Raw genomic sequence first — 17,226 nt, 5'->3', positions numbered from 1 at the left:
CAAAAAAAAAAAAAAAATGAGTATTTAGGACTGAACCAAGAGGGGTGATTCATCTTTCTGTCTATGTAGAATTTGGATAATTGACTCAGTAATGAAACAGAACTTATCAAAAGCTTCTTCTTCTTCTTCTTTTTTTTTTTTTTTAAAGTTGGAGCCTCGCTTTGTCACCCAGGCTGGAGTACAATGGTGCAATCTCAGCTCATTGTAACCTCTGCCTCCTGGGTTCAAGCGATTCTCCTGCCTAAGCCTCCCGAGTAGCTAGGATTACAGGCACCCACCACCACTCTCAGCTAATTTTTGTATTTTTAGTAGAGATGAGGTTTCACCATGTTGGTCAGGCTGATCTTGAACTCCTGACCTCAGGTGATCCACCCACCTTGGCCTCCCAAAATACTGGGATTACAGGCGTGAACCGCTGCACCTGGCCTTCAAAAGCTTCATCAGAATGAGAGTTAGAGTCATAGAGCTATTAGAATTCAAACCCAGGAAAACCCTACTTGTATGAAAGAATGATTAGGAAGTTCTTCTTAACCATAAACCATATGCTAAGCTCTTTTGAGTACTACTGATGTTTACTGTAACGTCTTCATAGGGCAGTCAGAAGAAAGATGTTAATAATCTATAGATGGCTAGTTGGAGGGACAACTTACATGTTTCTTGCTCAGTGCTGCACTAAGAGCTCATGGATGCCCCAATAATAATTTATGCTCTTAATCCCCATGGATTACCTAATTTCCTAGATAAACTATTCCCGACAGTCAGTGGTTTGCAAGCTTCTGAACCATTAAACACACAGATATGTCCCTTTATTTTTTGAGAAATTATTAAAATTCTTTCATGAAACTTTGTCTCAAATAATTTACCATTTTGTGGAGAGTGTATTTAAAAGTTTCACTGGGAACAATTGTAGAATATTCATATAAATTCCAGAAGGAGATATTTGCATACTTAGAAAGGGTCTTTTGCAGGGACATAGATGGAACTGGAAGCCATTATCCTCAGTATACTAACACAGGAACAGAAAACCAAACACTGCATGTTCTCACTTATAAGTGGGAGCTGAACAATGAGAACACATGGACGCAGGGAGGGAAACAACACACACTGGGGCCTGTAGCAGGGTGTGGTGGGAGGTGGGAAAGCATCAGGATAAATAGCTGATGCATGCTGGGCTTAATACTTGGGTTGATGGATTGATAGGTGCAGCAAACAAACATGGCACATGTTTACCTATGTAACAGACCTCCAAGTCATGCACATGTAGCCTGGAACTTAAAATAAAATTGTTTTAGAAAGGTACTGATATAAGCTTATAAATAATTGTGAACAAATAAAATAATATAAAAATCAATATGTATTTAGTTAGACAAATCTCAAGGATGGATAATTTTATTGGACCCACCCAAACCTCCATTTATATTTTAAAAAAGCATTCAGTCATCAAGCTTATCAAGTTGTGTACTTTAAATATATGTAATTTTTTGTATTTCTATCATGCCTCAATAAAGTGGATTAAAATTTTTAATTTTTAAAACAGCATTAAGGGTAGACAGAATATTCTCATTTACTGATAAATTTCTGATAGGTCTCATGTATTTATAAGGTCTAACTATTAATACCATTTGTTTGTAGTGGGCCAAGTAGATGCCCTTTTCCTTTAGTGCATATCTCTGTGTCAAAAATTTATGGTTTATTTTACATTTTTAAAGAAAGGAACTTCTGAATCTAGATTTTCTGCACTGGTTTGATCTACTCCTTTTTTTTTTTTTTGGGAGATGGAGTCTTGCTCTGTCACCCAGGCTAGAGTGCAGTGGCATGACCTTGGCTCACTGCAACCTCCGCCTCTATGGTTCAAACAATTCTCCTGCCTCAGCCTCCTGAGTAGCTGGGGTTACAAGTACCCACCACCATGCGCAGCTGATTTTTGTATTTTTGGTAGAGACAGGGTTTCACCATGTTGGCCAGGCTAGCCTTGAACACCTGACCTTGGGTGATCTGCCCGCCTCAGCCTCCCAAAGTGCTGGAATTACAGGCATGAGCCACAGCGCCCAACCTAGGTTTGATTTAACCTTGAGCGTGGGTTTCTTTACCTGAAAGATCCTTTTCAGAGATATATATTTATTTACACAGAAACTGTTGAATGCCAAGAAATCCAAAGAAACAGGAGATGTTTTGTCCACGACACTTGTACAGCAGGCCCCTACATAACTGAGATAATCGATGGATGAATGCTAACACAGTTCTAATGGAGTCAGAGGCAAGATAGGCCAGTGTTTTGACTGAGGTGTTTGGTGGAGGCATCATGGGGGTGACTACTACAGTTGAAGAGATCTTAAAGACTTTTCCGGTTTTGCCTAGACTGGGAAGAACATCATGGCAGAGTCAAGGACATGGAGGCAGCCAGGTGTAAAATAATCCGAGAACACTAAGTTGACTTGTGCGAGTGAAGTAGAAGAATCTTGCGAGGAAAGGTGAGAGAAAAGGCCAGAGAAGTGGTCACGGTGCTAGGCTTCTTTCCCAGGGTCACCTCTCAGAGCTAGATGTTCTTTACCCCAGTGGGTCACACTGGTATTTCAGCCTTCAGGGTGGGGATTGTTTCGGAGACATTTTCAGTTCAATCCAAATTAGGCACTTGGGGATTGGCCAGGAAAAAATCTATAAATATCTGTCTTTTCTTTTTCCCTTTGCCTCAGATGAAGAGGCTTTTCTCTTTTTTTTGAGACTTAACTCTTCGATCTGTGTTCCTAGTTCTATCTTGGCTTTTAAAGAAGTACTTCTTTGTAAAACAGCTTCAGATACTCAGTAGTTCCTTTATTCTTAGTTTTTGAGGTAGCTCCCTACCTTCTCCAGTTATCAGAGAATCAGAAAACTTCGCTTTTCCTTCTGCTTTCCTATGTCATGGTACAAAATAGATCCAGAGGGGATATGGCAGTCTGACTGAAAGCAAAAGTGTTTTGTTCTTTCAGTTCTGACTTGAGTAAAATTTTACTATAGTTACTTGGTTTTATTTTATATGTACCCTTGTAGGCTGACTTAAATACCTCCTTTTAAAAAATAAGACAAAAATGTAACATACATTAATTCATTTATTGTTCATAACTTTTTTTTTAATAGGTGAGAAACTGAGGAACAGAAAGTTTCTATAACTTGTTCAAGGCAGTCTTGCTCCAGAGTTCGTGCTTTTAACCACGATGCTAGCTTAATAGAGTCATTAAGCTACTCATTTGTCCCTTCATTTCCTTTGATGCTTCTTGAATGAGACATCTCTGCTAGTATGTATTTAAGTAAAGGAGCATTCTCCAGTCTTTAAACATATTTTTGTGATAACCCTTCCAAAGCAAATGTTTACAGTGTAATCTAAGGTAAACAAAGTTACATTGTACTTCCTTAAAAATTTCCAGAACATTAAAATATCTGTTGTAGTTAAGTAAAATTCTCAAAATGCAAGCTCCAAATAATAGTCTCTGAATGAACAGAAGCAAGTTTATTGCTTTGAGTATGAGTGAATGCCAAAATTAACCTGGCAGTAGTGTTGGCAGATAGGCTTTTTCATACAGGACTTCTCTCTTTTCCCCTTTGCTTTGTTTTTTTGGACAATTGATAAAAAGAGCAAGTTGTACCTCTGCATTTTTTGGAGAGCATGACTGTATAATGGTGTATATTTGCCTGGAGGGATGAGGGAAGTCTTCCATGGGAAGCTGAATCATTTTTGGGCTTGTCTGACTGTGTTGACTATGCTAGAGCTATTCTTTTTGCAGTGAAGAGAAAATAAGAAGTCAAGTAATTTCCTAAAGTAATACATTTTTATTTTATGTGGGATTCATATTTTCCTTGGGTTGTGGTTATTTTGAGCAGGAGTTTTTGTGTCTGGCCAGGACTTGTATTCTTCTAATAGAGAAACTACTTCAGACAAAATTATTTTCTCTCCTTGTTTAATAACTAAATTTGGTCAGCCATTGGAAGTCTTAGGGTTGTGATTTTGGTGGTAAACAAAGACATTATTATTTATTCATCCCACCTTGGATGTCTCATACCATTTTTGGCACTCTGGAGAAATTTGAGAAATGGCTCTTGCCTTTAAGGCAGTTATTATTTGCTTAGAATCAGACCAACATGCAGTAGCAATGAACAATACAGGGCAGGACACCATAGAGTCAGCAAGGCAGAGTCTAAGCCCCATAGTGGTTAAAAGGAGAGCATTTTAAGGAGGGTTAGAGTAGGTAGAGAGAGCTGAATTGGGAAAGTAGAATTAAAGGATGGACTTTGACTAAGGTAGATAGGCAAGAGAGGGAATTGCAGAAACCATGATTATTTTAAGAGCCGGGGACATTGAAGTAGGAAGAACCACATCCTGATTGTGGAACCTTGAGACACAATTAGGCTTTATCTTGAAGAACAATAGAAAATGAGATTGGATAAGGGTCATGGAGCAGTCTGAAATCCAGACAAGGGAGATTAGACTGGATGAAGCTAAAGACTTTTTTACTGCCTTTCTGAATGACAGTGTAAGTCATATCACTTCTTTGTTCAAACATCTTCTCTGGCTCCCTGTTGCCCCTGAATAGAGTCTTAAACTCTTTAGCATAACAGCAAATGCTTTTTTCATTTTTAATTGACACATAGTTGAACGTATTTATGGAGTACAGTGTGATATTTTGGTACATGTATACAATGTGTAATGATCAAATTAGGATAATTAGCATATCAGTCACCTCAAACATTAATTATTTCTTAATGGTGAAAACATTCAAAATCCTCTCTTCCAGCTAGTTTGAAATATACAATATATTATTGCTAACTATAGTCACCCTTGGATGTGATGGAACACTACATTTTTTCCTCCTATGACTCTTTACCCATTGACCAACCTCTCCCCATTCTCTTTTCCCCATCCTTGTCCCAGCCTCTAGTAACCACTATTGTACTCTTTATTTCTGTGAAATCAACTTATTTAGATTCCACATTATCAGTGAGATCGTATGGTGGTTGTCTTTCTGTGCCTGGTTTATTTCATTTAACATAATGTCCTCCAGGCTCATCCCTCTTGCCATTAATAACAGGATTTTGTTATTTTTTATAGCTAAATAATATTCTGTTGTGTGTGTGTACCACATTTTCTTTATCCATTCACTGTCGGTGGACACTTAGCTTGGTTCCATATCTTAGCTATTGTGAACAGTATACTGAACATGAGAGTGAATACTGATTTCATGTCCTTTGGATATATACCCAGTTGTGAGATTGCTGGATCATACGGTAGTTTTCTTTTTGCATCATGTTTGTATAACCATGCTGTTAATGCTTTTCCTAGCTGATGTCATAGCAGTCCCTTGCATGAATCTGATGCATGTAACCAGACATCGTGCTATTCCTTTGTCATACCTGGCATTCATTAACAGCTTTACCTTCACTCACACTCTTCATATACAATGCCCACCTCCTCTCTTCCATTTTCTCTGTTTCCTTCCATTTATTTTAAAACAGCATCTTTTCTTTCTTATCACTTCAGCCAGGGATTGTCTTCCTTTTGCTGAAATGCTGCTTTTCATCTGTACTAACTACCCAAACTGTCTTGTGTTTGTGTTTCATACAGTTGCTCCTGCTGTATTTTCTTTGAGGACTCAAAAATGTCTTACGTATTTGTATATCTCTCATAACACCTTACAGGGCAACTCACCTACAGCAGACACTTAAGTATTTGCCGAATGGGTAAATAAATTTGGCTAATATTCATTAGTTTGCTGCTAATTTTGGTTTCTATGGCAGGATCTCTTTGACACAATTAAAAAAATACAAAAGGATAGTCGTGCTGCATGGAACGACTTGTTCCATCTTGTTAATGATCCCTTTTTCTCTGTCAGTGTTTTGTTTACTTCTTAAAGTTCTTAACAATCTAAAGTATTTATTGTCGGGTTAGAAATCTTATAGCTGCCATTATATAAGGATTCACTTAAGGCACTTTCTTTAAAGGAAAAAAATGTCTTAAGAGAACACTCTGAAGAGTTGAGTATATAGATAGAACTTAAGGGCCTGGCATGATGGCTCAGGCCTGTAATCCCAGCACTTTGGGAGGCTGAGGTGGGTGGATCACCTGAGGTCAGGAGTTCAAGACCAGCCTGGCTAACATGGTGAAACTCCCCCGTCTCTACTAAACATAAAAAAATTAGTCGGGTGTGATGGCAAGCACTTGTAATCCCCGCTTCTTGGGAGGCTAAGGCAGGAGAATCACTAGAATCCGGGAGGCAGAGGTTGCAGTGAGTTGACATCGCGCCACTGCACTCCAGCCTGGGCAACAAGAGCGAAACTCCATCCCCCCACTCCCCTTCCCCCAAAAGCCTTAAGTTTTCCCCTGTGAAATAGTAGAATATTTAAATCCAGTTTTCATCAGTCTACAGCTACACCAGAACTACCCTCACCAAGATGTACGAAATATTTGCCTAGCAAAATCCAGATCTTGTATTTGCGTGAGCTTTTTATAGCATTTCACACTATTTACTATCCTTTCTTTGAAATACTTTCTCCATTTAGTTTCCTTGATGTCACTTCTGTGTGTTAATTCCCAAATCTGAATGCCTAACCCCAGCCATTCCCTTGAGTTCCAGTCACACACTTTCAGCTGCTTACCATGGCTCTGCTCAGATATCTCTGAGATACTGTGTCTCAGATTCACTGTGTCTAAAAGTGAATTCATCATCTAATCTCTCCCTGCCACCTACTTCTGCTGCATTCCGCCCTTTACCTAGTTGTTCAGGACAGAAACCTAGTCCATCATCACACTTCTTTTCCTACCTGCTCCCACCCCAATGCCCAATAGCTTGTTAATGTTAAATATTTTTGGACTCTCGGTTTCTTTTCTTGATCTCTGCTTTCAGACCTGAGTTCACGCTACCATCATTTCTCATCTGACTTCTCTAACAGCTTTCTAACTCATCTGTCTCTAGGCTTGCTCCCTCCTGTCCTGTGAGCATATTCCAGAAAAAATATTTTTGAAATACAGATGCGATCATGCCTTTCCCTTGCTAACAATTCTTTGATCGCTTTTCCTATTGTAGTGACAATATACTTGTGAACACAAGTAACATGTTCAGCTGGGGCTGGCCTCATCCTTTGTCTCTGTGCTCACTCTTCCCTCTGGGCCTTATCATGCAGTCTTCTGCCTGAACTTAGACACCAGTCTCTCCGGCTTTCCTTCCCTGCCTCCATGCAGCACCATCCACACATAATACACCCTTTGCCTGGTTAATTCCTATTAAGTCTTCCATCAAGTCTCAGATTAGTAACATATTCTAAGGGCCAGTCTCAAACATGATTATAATTATTTAATGTCAATTTTGTGCACTGCCATATCCTCAATGCCAAACGTACATGTTTAATAAATATTTGCCTAATGATTTAGCTTTATTGAAAAGCTTATTGAAGATTTAGGACAGTAATGTGGAGTTGTACTATACAGTCCCAATAATGTCACAGATTTTCCATGTGAAATTTCCTGGTTGTTGTTGAAATTGTTAGTTACTCAATTTGCCATGTTTAGTGTTCTTGGCACTCCAGGTTTTAAAAATTCTAATGTATCTTAAAAACATGTTTAGAAAATTTGACAATACACAAAACATTTATTATGCTTTGAATAGGTGCAGTTTATTATATGTAAATTATACTTCAGTAAACCTATTTAAAAATTAACTGATAATAAATACTTTTCAAGGTCTAGATTACCATCTGAAATAGGTTTTTTTTTTTTTACCAGTGGTTTTGTCTGAATCACATATGCATTTTGCGCTTGTATATATACCAACTATTTGGGTGGGAAAAATTGCATAAGGTTGTGAATTCATTTGAATTGACTATTTGGTGGTATAGTTAGCATGTTTAAGTAGGTCAGGCGTAGTGACTCACGCCTGTAAATTCCAGCAGTTTGGGAGGCCGAGGCAGGTGGATCATTTGAGGTCAGGAGTTTAAGACCAGCCAGGCCAACATGGTGAAACCCTGTCTCTACTAAAAATACAAATATTAGCTGAGTGGTAATGACACGTGCCTGTAATCTCCAGCTACTCAGGAGGCTGAGGCAGGAGAATCGCTTGAGCCTGGGAGGCGAAGGTTGTGGTGAGCCAAGATTGTACTACTGTATTCCAGTCTGGGCAACAGAGTGAGACCTTGTCTCAAAAAAAATAAATAAATAAAAAAAAGGAAAGTAAATGTGAAGAGAAGATATTCTTCTTACCTTAATGCCTTAAAAGGGATGCTATGATTTATAGTAATTTTACTCAAAAATTTTCACTTAGGGGCTTTATGAATTTGGTAAAATTTCTACATGTGAGAAGAAGTTCTTGTGTCATTGTACTATTATAAAGTAGCTTTTGTTTTTGTTCTTGTTTGTCAGTGGTGGGCTGTCTAATGTTCTTGTGGTCATGCTAAAAAGAAATGCTGCTAGAAGATTCAAAACTATAAGTAAATATGGCTTATAGTGTTATCAAATACAACAGTCTTTAGGATCTGGTTTTTTTTTTTGAGATGGAGTCTCACTCTGTTGCCCAGGCTGGAGTACAGTGGTATGATCTCAGCTCTCTGCAAGCTCCGCCTCCCGGGTTCACGCCATTCTCCTGTCTCAGCCTCCCGAGTAGCTGGGACTACAGGCGCCCGCCTCGTCGCCCGGCTAGTTTTTTGTATTTTTTTAGTAGAGACGGGGTTTCACCGTATTAGCCAGGATGGTCTCGATCTCCTGACCTCATGATCCGCCCGTCTCGGCCTCCCAAAGTGCTGGGATTACAGGCTTGAGCCACCGCGCCCGGCCTAGGATCTGGTTTTAAATAGACAATATAAATGGTTATCAAACAGTACACTGCATGAGTAGTGTCTCACTTACTTTTTGGGTAGCATTATTTGGCAGGTTGAATAGGAAAATGCCATACATTAGTATGTATTAATTTCAGGAAGAAGTTTTATGAATTATTCTCTATTGTATGGAAGACTGAGGAATGGGACTCAGAATTCAGTTGGCTTTGTAGCTGATAGACCAGCATTTTACTTAATCTCAGGAGTGGTGGGGTTGCGTGCGGCGGCTCACGCCTATAATCCTGGCACTTTGGGACACTGAGGCGGGTGGATCACGAGGTCAGGAGATCGAGACCATTCTGGCTAACATGGTGAAACCCCGTCTCTACTGAAAATATAGAAAATTAGCCGGGCGCAGTGGCAGGCACCTGTAGTCCCAGCTACTCAGGAGGCTAAGGCAGGAGAATGGCATGAATGTATTAGGAGTGCTAATTGATGGACAGATATCGTACCAGGGGAGGCTTTTAGTGATATAATTCTGGGTTCCATCGTTAGCCTTGCTCTTCAGAGTTTGGAGAAACAGCTGTTATTTCAGTGATGAAATTTAGATTCACTATGCCCTCTTTAGGCTAAAATGGTAAGTTTAAAGCAAATGAGAATTCATTTGAGAGAATATATTTATACAGAAAGCTATAAAGTAGGTTTTAAAATAAAATCACAAGATTATAGTTTAAAGGAGACCTGATGCTGTAAGTCACACTGAAAGAAAATATATGGGAAGTAAGTTTATTTCACAATAAGCTTATCCTTCTAGTGGTGTGGTATGTGTGTCAAGAAAACCAATTTGATCTTAGTCATCCCAGTGTGCACCATGTCAGAGGATTTTGTTTGTGGCATCCACATCACAAGAAGTACACTAACTAGAGAGCATCAGGTGCTCTGTTGTCTGAGGAACCGTTGTGGGAATCATGATTCGAAAGAGAAGCCTGAAGAACATGGTGAGGCACGATGGCCATCTTTAAATATCTGAAATGCTGCCAAAAGAAATAACCAGTGTTTGCTCCAAAGAAAAAAGCCAGATCAGTGTATCTGTTCATTTTAAGGAAGACTTAAATTGTCAATATCCAGAGATCTTTTACTCTGTGTGTTTGGTTTGTTCATTCAGATTTTTGTAAGATGTTACTATAGTGAGAAACTTTTTGAAAGTGGAATGTCAAATATTGAAATGTTGGCAGAAAAGCTGAGTCCATTTAATGTAAAATTAAGAATCACTTGGCATTTTTATTTAAAAAAAAAAACACATCTTTTTCTGTCCTTTAGCATTTATGTAAAAATCAAATGTAGGAATATTGATAATGAGCAATGAATCCCAAGTTTTCTTTCCTCAAATACTTTTTTCTGTTATAGTTTCATTTCTTGGGGGATTTATCAAGTGGCAAGATAAGATGTAGTGGAAAGACTGAGTTACGGAACTGAGTTTAAAGCAAGCCTGTTTTATTAGCTGTGTGATGCTATATAACTGATTTAAACTCTGAGTGCTGCTTTTCCTCATCTGTAGACAGTAAAATTTCATCTTAATAGCTTTTTATGAGGAATAAATGAAATTGTACTTGTGGAAGCACCTGGCAAACAGAAGGTATTCAGTAAATGTTGTGGTTAATAGATCTTGCTCCAAAAGACCTGTCCTTGAGATTAAACTGTCCTGTCACTGTTTTCCCAACTGAAATTTTGATTCTGCCATCTCCCTTTCTTCCTTCCTCCTGCCTTTTATTTCATAAAGCTGTTGGTAATTTTAGTACGATTTAACATTTGTGTGTATGATCCATGAGACCTTGTTCCTGTAAAGAGCACAAGTTTATGAAGATAGTTTTTTCTTATATTCTTCCCTATTAATTTGTTATTTTAATTGTTGCTATTATTGTCAGTTTGCTGCCGCCAGTTAATTTGTCTTAAGATTTCTTCTTGTAAAGACAGTAAAGGGTTAAGGAAAGGAGCTGTTGGCTACTGCTTGCTACTAATTTGAAAAGAAATGGCTAGTTATGGCCTTCTAGGTCTCTCCTTCTCCTTTACCCTTTTACTGTCTGGTAACCTTCAAATCTGTGTGTCAATGAAGGCTAGGAGGGAACAGTAGAACTGCTTCTCCTGGAGTCATAGCACCTAGCACCTAAACACCTGCACTGAAATTTACAAGGAAAGCCTAATTGGAGACAATGCCTTTGCAGCCGTTGTAAATTATTTTTTTCTTTCACCTGTGAAATATTCATTCGTCTTATTTGAAGCAGTCTATTATCTAAGCAAACAGGAGTTGCTCAAGTGGAGGCTAAATGTTTTATCTATATTCTAATACGTTTTACCACCAACATATGTGTAACTCTGGATGACTCACTATATTTAAGTTTAGATTAATGAAAATTGTTGACTGTGGTAAACTTTTCCTTCCCATTTCATGTGAAGAACAAGGTATATTATGCAGGAATAATGTTTTCTGCAAGTTTTAAGAGAATGTCTCAATTCCCTTTTCTTTCTCCTCTGAAACTACCGTATCCTATGAACTATATGGCAGGTGATAACTTCCTAATCTCAGACTGGCAGTATATAATATTAGAGTAAGAAGGATCTTCAGATATGACCTAGCATCAAATCTCTCTAATTTTTCCATTCTGGAAATCTTGGTCCAGAGGGTCAAACTAATATCTCCCAAGTTGCTCAGTGAGATAATGGCACACCTAGGAAGACAAAGAACCCTTGATTTTCACTTAGTACCTTGTGTTCTCTGCAGAGAGTAAAATTGATCATTGGTAAGTCATTAACCAGTGTCCCGTCACATGCTGCTACTTTATGTTCACTTTGGGCTTTCAGGAAAAAATACTTAGTAGCAGAAGATGAGCCCCATCCCTATCCCCACACCCCCACAAAAATATTCACTGGCCTTTGGTGTTCTGTTTGGGTCTTCAGCATTCCCCACTAGATGGTGCCTTAATTCAGAAACTTTGCTCTGAGACTGCAGTCGGGCTTCTGCCCTAACTGGAACTAAAGCAACCACAGTGTTGACCCATAAGAATGCTTAAACAATTTGGTAAGGTGTTAGATCTTGAGGTTAAGTAAATCAAATGAAAATTTAATTCATGAACACAAATGCTATAGCTAAATTAAGATGTATAAAATATTTTTATATTTCATTTTCTGGAATCTTTAAGAATTGCATGTTGGGCCTGTGGCATGAGACAGACTAAAAGCACCGGTTGTTTTTAAAGAATCTGAGACCCTTTGTGTGGATAGAGGGCAGGATGGAGGCTGCAGAGAGAAAGGAGAGATAATTAATACTGTAAGTAACTACTGTTAAGTAGTATGGCTGTAAATAATAAAATGTTTTACTACAGGTTCCCCAAATTAAAGGAAAAGGGAAATAAATTCAGAACCCCCTTTAAATTTGTAACTCTCAGCTCTGGTTTAGATATGAAATGATTGGTTGCTGTATTTCAAAATCCTAGCAGAATTACTGTTCACTGGTTCCAGATGTTTTTGATAAAAACTTGGAATTGTCACATCAACTGCAAAAGCACAAGACTGCAGATTCTGTCTTCTGTTGGGGAGTGCTGAGCAGATCCAGAGGGGAAAGCAACACAGACTCTTTTCTCCACCCAAAGCATTTATTTCCCAGCCAGGGTATTTGTCCTCCAAGAAGGAACAGAATATGTAAGGAATTGTCCTTTTAATATGCAGAAAGAGCAGGAAATCTAGCTTTCCAGCTTGTGGCACAAATCCAGAAGTTAGAAATAAAAAGGTTAGTTCTATATGTCTCAAACAGTAATCTAGGCTCTTTCAGAAAATTGTATTATTTTGAAACAATTTTCCCTCTCCTATAAACTTCCTGAAGACAGACACCTTGTTACCTATTTCTTTTGCTTGCCTCCACTAGGAGTCACAAAATATCTATCTGTTAGATTGATATAGATTACCTGCATGTAAGTCACTGGACAGGGTTAGGGTAGAAAAGCTTTTTTTTTTTTTTTTTTTTTGGAGGCGGAGTCTCCCTCTGTTGCTAGGCTGGAGTGCAGTGGCACGATCTTGGCTCACTGCAACCTCTGCCTCCCAGGTTCAAACGATTCTCCTGCCTCAGCCTCCCGAGTAGTTGGGACTACAGGCGTGTGCCACCATGCCCAACTAATTTTTGTATTTTTAGTAGAGACAGGGTTTCACCATGGTGGCCAGGATCTCGATCTCTTGACCTCATGATCCGCCTGCCTTGGCCTCCCAAAGTGTTGAGATTACAGGCATGAGCCACCGCGCCCGGCCGGTAGGAAGGTTTTAATGGTGATTAAACCATCTCTGATCCCTAGAGAAACATGCCTGGGAATCGTGGAAGCAGGAATCATTTGATTCTAATTAAAACAGAAGGGAGTGGCAGTGAGGAACAAACCATATTTCAGACAGAGGGGAGGCAGCTCTGTGTTCAAAAAAAGAAGAAGGGCGAGTTCTACATTCTAGCTTGGTGAAAGCTTTTACAGAAAACATAATAAACTATCAATTTATCTATACATTCAAGCCTAAAGGCTCTATCTGTGCCCTAGACCACATAGTTTGGAAGTATTTGTAAATCTCTGGTCAGGTTCCCATGCTTTGGATAAACCAGAGCAAAAATTTTATTTACAACTTTTAAATCTCTGTCAAATTGTCTTGTTTCTACTGTTCTCTAGCCTCATTTGTAATGAAAAGCAACATCTGTTTCACTGCACATGTTGGTACTACTACAGAGCCAAGGCTCACTGGTGGCATGAGAAGGGGAGGGGTTGTCTACCTTCATTCCTCGGATGAACCAGTGAGGAATAGGGAGATAAAACCTTATGACTTTTATTTCGGATTAAAGCCTGTAGCTGTGGTGTATTAATAGAAAGTTGAGGAAAATGTTTGCACTCTTCTTAGCAGGGTTTGCTGTTTCCCTCATTTATGCTGGTCAGCGACTTGAATACCTGGCCTGAGGACACGGCTGATCTATATCCTTTTCTATACCTGAAAACCTTTTCACCAACTTTGTTTGCAATGTCAACAGAAATGTAGGTGTTAAATCTCTCCTCTCCTCTTCTGTTGTGGTATTTGAGCCCCTGCTTTCACAGCCTAGCTAAGGACTACTCTGGCCAACTCAAGGAAAATGTCAGCAGCTCCTAGAAAGAGAAATCCTTTTTTTTTTTTAAATCCCCTTTTCTTTTGTTTCTTCACTCCTCTCTGCTTTTTGCTCCCCTCAGTTCCTCATCCTTTTCCCTCCCAAATCGTTTATGATCCAAGTAAGAGAGTGTCTCAGGTGAGAGAATGCATTCTGAAGTAAGTCTTTCCCTGAGAATGTTAGGGTGGGGGCTAGAAGGGTGTGGAATAGTAAGAAAACAGGCAAATGAGGTAGCAGACCCACATTCAAGACCCAGTTAGTGTGCATAGAAACACTGAAGGAGAAGTCTCAGCCAGACAGCTATGCTTAGTCACAACAAATATTAACATATCCAGAACTCCTTTGTTCCACTCCTTTTCTTTTTCATTTTCTTTAAATCAACTCCATCATCCCTTCTCCCTCCCCCAAAATAAAGCTTAACTCTTGATAATTTTTAAACCTTATCAGACACATTTGTAGCCACATCTTGATCCTAGAAACATAACTGCAATATTTGGCTAACATTTTTCTCATGTTAAATCATTGCCTTGCATTTGGCAGGGAGGTACAGTGTATGCTTTGGGTAGTTTCAGTTTTCTGTACCTTGGGACAAGTCCGTTGTACACGCTTGTGGTGTTTAGTATAACACCCCCCTTCCTTTATTAGCTTACTACTCTTGCAATGCCTGACAGAGCCTTTTTCATAGGGGTGGGAGGAGGAGGAGGAGGAAGAAGAAGTGGGTTGGAAAAGGAAGCCTTGTTTTTCTCTTCCTCTGTAGATGAATCATGTTCCCACAACTGCAATTGGGTTTTCAAACCTCCAAGGCTGCGGGTACAGAGCTGAAAGGGCAAGCAGTGACGTTCTTGAGAGAGAAGGAAAAAGGGAGGAGGAGGCTGGCTAGGGAGGGAGGGAGTGAGAGGAGTACTGCAGGAGTGGTCTTTTTTTTTTTCCCCTTTTACTCTGCTGTCTCTTAGAGATTTTCAACTTAAATCAAAACCAAGTCCCACTGCCTGGTGAGCAAGAGACAGACTCTAAAGACTTTGCTTTGAAAAGCATCTCCCAGCTTCTACTTTTTTTTCTTTAAGGAAAAGTAGATTTTCTTTGTCTTTGTTTTTGTTTTAAGCAAGAACAGAATCTAATGACTTTTTTCATGTCATCGCTTTGAAATAGCGTCGTCTTCCTTTCTTTCTCTCCCTCTTCCTGGCAAAGTATATACTGGATTTTTATTGCCTTCTTGGTTTTTTTTCCCTACGTGTATCAGCCGTTATGCTTGGCCAGTTTATTCTTAATTTTTTTATGGGAGTCGTTGCCAGTGATGGAAACGGTGTTTGCTTCTCTTTCAGTCAAGATCTGCACAGTGTATAGCATTAGGGGATATTTATCGTTTATATTATGAGTTCTACATTCATCTTTCCAGCACTCTGAAGTTACCAGCAAGTTCTCAGTCAGTTCAAGGAATTGGATTCTCCTTGATTTCTTTTTAATTCATTGTTTTGACCCCTGTGAGAGTTTTATATAGTGAGGAATCTGGAAGGCAGAGATCTCCTCCACCTCGCCGTGAGAAATTTGGAACTAAGGACTCACACTGGTTCCCAAGTTAACAGTGGATATACTTCCTGCATTTTCTCTGTTCTTTCCTGCATTTGGGCAAAATGTATGAACGGCACAAGAGGCGCTACAGCCTCTGTGACATCTCCAAGGTGGACAGGACTGTGGACGTGGTGTTGCTGAAGGTAAGGGGGGGCTGCACCTCATGCATTTTGAAGCTCTGCGGGCTATTTTAGTGCTTTGAACCCAGTAGCCATGTCCCTGGCCCTCCTGTATTGGGAGAAAGGCTGAGAAATCTGTGCACAATGGAGGATGAGGGGTGATTGTAAGCCTCTTAAAGGAATATCTGAACAGGAAGCAGTAGGTGCTTGGGAATCAGCATTGGACTACTTACTGTTGAGATGTAATTTTACTTGCATTAAAATGGATTCTTATGCTTGGGAGAACCTCATACTGTTGAAAATCACAGAGGGAGAAATTCACCTTCCAAGTTGCTGCTCTGTTTGTCCTTCTGTCTCTGTCACCCCTCCACTCCCAGACTCTACCCCCATCTGCCTGGTCTCTTTCTCTGTCAGTCTCTCTCTGCCTCTGTCTTTTAAGTATTTCTGTCTTTTGTCTGAGTCTTTTCTGTTTTTCTGCTACGGTCTCACTCAATTCTTTAGGGGAAAGATAGGCAACATTTATATTTCTTTTGGAAGGATTTCCAATAAACCTATTTATTAAGGTGGCAGAGCTGACCTTTTGGCTTGGTTTGACTGCTTTTCGGAGGTAGCTTCTGACTTTGTTGATAGCTGTATTTGTTTGTGTTCTCAGCATTAGTGATGTTTGGTGTCTAAGCAGGATGGGGGCGGAGACTCTGAATAGCTAATTGCTTACAGAAGGCATCCTTGAATCTAAAATTAGTAAAAACTCCTCCAGCCAGTAAGATGAGAGTCTGGGAATGTTGGACAGCTCAAAGAGCACTTTTTGGAAATTTAGCAGTTTTCTGGCAAAGGCAGGGGAAATTGGAAGTCAACCAAGCGCTTTATAGATGATGGAAAGAACCCCAGTATCTGAACTGAGGCTGTGTGGAGGTGAGGGTGAGTTTAACCAAAGTGGAAATACATTGCCCTGGTCGAGGAAGTAGTGGACCTATTTTATTGATTTATCTATTCAGTTTATTACTTGGGTCTTTTTGATTTTCTTTGATCAAGTGAGGCTAAGGAATGGGCTCAGAAGGCTAGACAAAAACCAATGAAATGCCATGTTGGGCAGGGCACTAGGTAGAGTAGTTGTGATTTGTGGTAGAGGGTTGTAAGTGTCTCTCCATAATCATTATCAGGTGGTTGACTTGCTGGGCCTTGGCTGCCAGCAGTTGGTAACTTGGTGTTTTGAAATTGTTCCAAGATATTATTCATTTTGGGTTCTCTGAAATCTGATTTTCTCTGTGAGATCACAGTAATGTTTTAAAATTTTTGTCCTCATATGATGTATTTAGGAGAATCTCATTTTAGGATCTTTTGTGCATGATACCCTATCATTTTGCCTGTGGGTGGGGAGAAGGATAAAAAGAAAATCTGAGTATCACAAGAAATATTGAACATTTAAAGTAATGCTAAAATATATAATACTTTATACTCTAGGTGGGCATGGAAAGCCTTTGCGAATGGAGCTAAATCAGTACAGGCTTATTGGCCTCAGAGTTGCTGTTTTATAGTTTTAACGAAGCACCTCCATATACATTTCTTAATTTGAGACTTGCCGGGCAGTTACTTTTACCCCGTATT

At 39.4% G+C, this 17,226-nt stretch overlaps 1 protein-coding gene across 13 annotated transcripts in view; it reads left to right on the top strand.

The window, feature by feature from the left end:
- AKAP13 (A-kinase anchoring protein 13) overlaps positions 1 to 17,226 on the top strand; it is a 377,174-nt gene that overhangs the window by 231,689 nt on the left and 128,259 nt on the right. The window contains exon 1 of one of the 13 annotated variants that reach the window (XM_017860019.1): positions 14,820 to 15,645. The exons of the other annotated variants lie outside the window; for them this stretch is intronic. Within the exon in view, the coding sequence (XP_017715508.1) occupies positions 15,565 to 15,645 (81 nt within the window). The 5' untranslated portion in view covers positions 14,820 to 15,564. Of the gene's footprint in view, positions 1 to 14,819; positions 15,646 to 17,226 lie in introns of those variants that run through there. 13 annotated transcript variants of the gene reach the window in all.

Source organism: Rhinopithecus bieti, unplaced genomic scaffold (assembly GCF_001698545.2).
Source record: "Rhinopithecus bieti isolate Rb0 unplaced genomic scaffold, ASM169854v2 scaffold_52883, whole genome shotgun sequence".
NCBI lineage: Eukaryota > Metazoa > Chordata > Mammalia > Primates > Cercopithecidae > Rhinopithecus > Rhinopithecus bieti.
Note: the sequence above shows the minus strand (reverse complement) of the source record. Positions and strands in the feature narration are given on the sequence as shown.